This window comes from Lottia gigantea (assembly GCF_000327385.1).
Source record: "Lottia gigantea unplaced genomic scaffold LOTGIsca_826, whole genome shotgun sequence".
Classification (NCBI taxonomy): domain Eukaryota; kingdom Metazoa; phylum Mollusca; class Gastropoda; family Lottiidae; genus Lottia; species Lottia gigantea.
The window spans coordinates 183-5,200 of NW_008710745.1; the positions used below are offsets into that span (position 1 = coordinate 183).

The 5,018-nt window shown below is 30.6% G+C and overlaps 1 protein-coding gene across 1 annotated transcript; it reads right to left on the bottom strand.

Annotated features, from left to right (window-relative positions):
- Positions 1–2,104: 2,104 nt before the first annotated feature.
- LOTGIDRAFT_176202 (hypothetical protein) lies at positions 2,105–2,901 on the bottom strand (the record flags this gene model as incomplete). Its single annotated transcript, XM_009067477.1, has 2 exons — positions 2,105–2,457; positions 2,598–2,901. 2 exons carry the CDS (start codon positions 2,899–2,901, stop codon positions 2,105–2,107), a joined length of 657 nt encoding a protein of 218 aa, XP_009065725.1.
- Between the last annotated feature and the right edge of the window lie 2,117 nt (positions 2,902–5,018).

A 5,018-nucleotide genomic window follows, 5' to 3' on the forward strand; every position in this document is an offset into this window, starting at 1 on the left:
CGTACGATCCCATACACTATTACATACGAGCCCATAAACTATTACATACGATCCCATAAACTATTACGTACGATCTCATAAACTATTACATACGATCCCATAGACTATTACATACGATCCCATAAACTATTACATACGAGCCCATAAACTATTACATACGATCCCATAAACTATTACGTACGATCTCATAAACTATTACATACGATCCCATAAACTATTACATACGATCCCATAAACTATTACATACGAGCCCATAAACTATTACGTACGATCCCATAAACTATTACGTACGATCTCATAAACTATTACATACGATCCCATAAACTATTACATACGATCCCATAAACTATTATATACGATCCCATAAACTATTACATACGATCCCATACACTATTACATACGATCTCATAAACTATTACATACGATCTCATAAACTATTATATACGATCCCATACACTATTACATACGATCCCATACACTATTACATACGATCCCATAAACTATTACATACGATCTCATAAACTATTACGTACGATCCCATAAACTATTACGTACGATCCCATACACTATTACATACGAGCCCATAAACTATTACATACGATCCCATAAACTATTACGTACGATCTCATAAACTATTACGTACGATCCCATACACTATTACATACGAGCCCATAAACTATTACATACGATCCCATAAACTATTACGTACGATCTCATAAACTATTACATACGATCCCATAAACTATTACATACGATCCCATAAACTATTACGTACGATCCCATAAACCGTTTTTGAGTATATCTCTATTTCTATCATTTATTAGAAATTATTCCCGATTGTCAAAATGGTGGACAATTGGTGGTAGAAAATGGAAAACTAAGATGTTCCTATCTACCAAAAACATTCGGAGAGGATTGCAGTAAGTTCAAACAAAAAAATATCTTATCGTCTACCACCCCTTGCAGAAAAAAGGAACAAAAATGAAATAGTTGATAATGATGTGATAAAAATATAAACAAAATTGGAAAGTGTCAATTTCCCTTTGTCTTTGAAAGACACAAACAGTTTGCAGTTTGTTGGTAAATATTATTTTATTGAAATCTCTTTAATACAGGTCTAGGGGTTTGTGATATTGAGAGTGAAAACCCATGTTTAAATGGCGGTACTTGTGTTCCAACAGGCAACATATTTGATGATCCCAGCTGTACCTGCTCACCCGACAGAACTGCACCGATATGTGACCGTGAGTAGATATGGGGAAGGGGTATGGATTCTTATCAGTATCAATACCATTGACGCAGTCTTCATTATTTTGACCATTAACGCTGTCGTTAATTACCTTTTAGATATATTCCATACATCAGATTCCAACCGGAAACTGAAAACTCAGAAATCCGCCACTAATTGCTTATTTTTCGTTCGATTTTCCACACTTTTTTTATTGTTTATTCTTGCAAGAACTTCCAAGTAGACTGCAGTTTCAGAAAATCCCGTTTCGAAATGTAGATGAGTTGTAGCCAAATTGTAAATTATGATTATACAAAAACATTTTCCAAAAATGTCGGAAAATGGTCTGAAATCACCGGAAAATGCCGAAAATCAAAAAAATCTGAGTTTTCGGACTATGTTTTACAAAAACTTGCAAATTTGAAATTCAACTAAATTTGTGGAATAGTTCGGACTGTAGAAGAATTTGTTGCCCAAGTCCTATCTATATTTAGTAACAGTCGAATTGCACGATATCCGTTTGAGTGCGCAAGTCAGAAATATTGTCCACATGTTCTCACCGCCATCTTGCCATCGGACACATTCCCTCAACTTGTCTCAGTTGTAAATACTGTATGATGTATGCTGTTATATTAAAAGTTTAAAAAACACAACGTGAAGTTTACCCATACCTTTGTGGAGCACATATTCCCACAAAATTTGTACCATCAATATCTTTATTTTGTACCTTTCCCGTATATGCAACTTACTTCCTAACCGTTTAGCTGCCATTTTGAAAAAAGCAAAAAATATTTAAAATTTAATGCAGACCACATTTTCAATCCTGATTGTTCCCAAACATGTTTTAAAATGTAAGTAAGAAATATACGTAGGTCCTCAACAAGCCTTTTTTTGAAGTTTCAACTTTGTCTTTGCCCAATTTCCTGTCATTTTTTTTTCTACCAGGCCACATTTCAATTCCAACGTCATATCGCTCCTATTGTTTAGTGTTGTTGATGTTGTCTTATGTTGATGTTGTCTTATGTTGATGTTGTCTTCTTGTTGATGTTGTCTTCTTGTCGATGTTGTCTTCTTGTTGGTGTTGTCTTCTTGTTGGTCTTCTTGTTGGTGTTGTCTTCTTGTTGGTGTTGTCTTCTTGTTGATGTTGTCTTCTTGTTGGTGTTGTCTTCTTGTCGATGTTGTCTTCTTGTCGATGTTGTCTTCTTGTTGATGTTGTCTTCTTGTTGGTGCTGTCTTATGTTGATGTTGTCTTATGTTGATGTTGTCTACTTGTCGATGTTGTCTTCTTGTCGATGTTGTCTTCTTGTTGATGTTGTCTTCTTGTTGGTGTTGTCTTATGTTGATGTTGTCTTATGTTGATGTTGTCTACTTGTCGATGTTGTCTTCTTGTCGATGTTGTCTTCTTGTTGATGTTGTCTTCTTGTCGATGTTGTCTTCTTGTTGATGTTGTCTTCTTGTTGATGTTGTCTTCTTGTTGATGTTGTCTTATGTTGATGTTGTCTTCTTGTTGATGTTGTCTTCTTGTTGATGTTGTCTTCTTGTTGGTGTTGTCTTCTTGTTGGTGTTGTCTTCTTGTTGGTGTTGTCTTCTTGTTGGTGTTGTCTTCTTGTTGATGTTGTCTTCTTGTTGATGTTGTCTTCTTGTTGGTGTTGTCTTCTTGTTGCTTTTGTCATTAAAATCGTTTTTGAGTATATCTGTATTTTGCCATTATTAGAACCTATTCTGGAGTGCCAAAATGGTGGAAAGGTGGTGGAAGAAAATAATGCGTTCAAATGTTCTTGTTTACCAAATACATTCGGCGACGATTGCAGTAAGTTCAAACAAAAATATGTTATATTTTATGAAATGAAAATGAAAAATAAAATGTTGATAATAATAATAATAACAACAATTGTCTTAGCAAAATACAAAATGGCAAATACTTTACAGAATAACTGGGTGTAAATCTTCATTTTCAGTTTGATGTTAAATATTATTTCAAATTAATTCTCTTTTATAAAGGTTTAGGGCTTTGTGATGTTCAGTGTCTATGTCCACCTCAGTTTGCATGTACACCTGGAGCAAGCATCTTTGATACGCCCACCTGTGAATGCCCACCTGGCAAAATTGAGCCGTTTTGTGAAGGTAATAAATGATATCAATGATTATGTTTTAATGATATCAATAATTATGTTTAAATGATATCAATGCTTATGTTTGAATGATATCAATGATTATGTTTAAATGATATCAATGATTATGTTTAAATGATATCAATGATTATGTTTAAATGATATCAATGATTATGTTTAAATGATATCAATGATTATGTTTAAATGATATCAATGATTATGTTTGAATGATATCAATGATTATGTTTAAATGATATCAATGATTATGTTTGAATGATATCAATGATTATGTTTAAATGATATCAATGATTATGTTTGAATGATATCAATGATTATGTTTAAATGATATCAATGATTATGTTTAAATGATATCAATGATTATGTTTTAATGATATCAATGATTATGTTTAAATGATATCAATGATTATGTTTAAATGATATCAATGATTATGTTTTAATGATATCAATGATTATGTTTGAATGATATCAATGATTATGTTTAAATGATATCAATGATTATGTTTTAATGATATCAATTATTATGTTTAAATGATATCAATTATTATGTTTAAATGATATCAATTATTATGTAAAGTGTATTTCAAAGAAACTGATACTCATCAACTCTTGCAAAAGAGCTCCTTTCACCCAAAACATACCTTTTCTGCTATAATTAAGTCAAAAGTTTTACGATTTCACCGAATTTGCACAAGATCTTCTGATTTCATCCACTCTAAACGATATTTACGAAACATAAAAAATTCCACTTTAGCACAGATATCAGCTTTATGCCGAAGTACCTCCAGGTTCAGGGAGTGCTCCATGTTTATCCAGTAGATGCAAAACATAATTTATATATAGAGTTATCCCCCGTTATTACAATATAAACTTTAATTTATATTAAATTGAGTTATCTCCCTTTATAACAATATAAACTTTAAGTGATATATAGAGTTATCTCCCTTTATTACAATAAAAACTGTAATTGATGTATAAAATCGAGTTATCTCCCATTTTTACAATATAAACTGTAATTTTTATATAAAGTTATCTCTCTTTTTTACTGTATAAACTTTAATTTATATATATATAGAGTTATCTCCTATTATTACAATATAAACTCTAATTGATATATAGAGTTATCTGCCGTTATTACAAGATAAACTGTAATTGATATTAAATTGAGTTATCTCCCTCTATTACAATATAAACTTTAATTGATATATAAAATTGAGTTATCTCCCTTTATTACAATACAAACTGTAATTGATATATAGAGATATCTCCTATTATTACAATAAAAACTGTAATTGATATTAAATTGAGTTGTCTCCCTTTATTACAATATAAACTTTAATTAATATACAGAGTTATCTCCCATTATTACAATATAAACTTTAATTGACATCATTTTGAGTTATCTCCCATTATTACAATATAAACAGTAATTGATATATAAATTGAGTTATCTCCCTTTATTACAATATAAACTGTAATTGATATTAAATTGAGTTATCTCCTATTATTACAATATAAACTGTAATTGATATTAAATTGAGTTATCCCCCTTTATTACAATATAAACTTTATTTGATATGTAGAGTTATCTCCCATTATTACAATAAAAACTGTAATTGATATTAAATTGAGTTATCCCCCATTTATTCAATATAAAACAT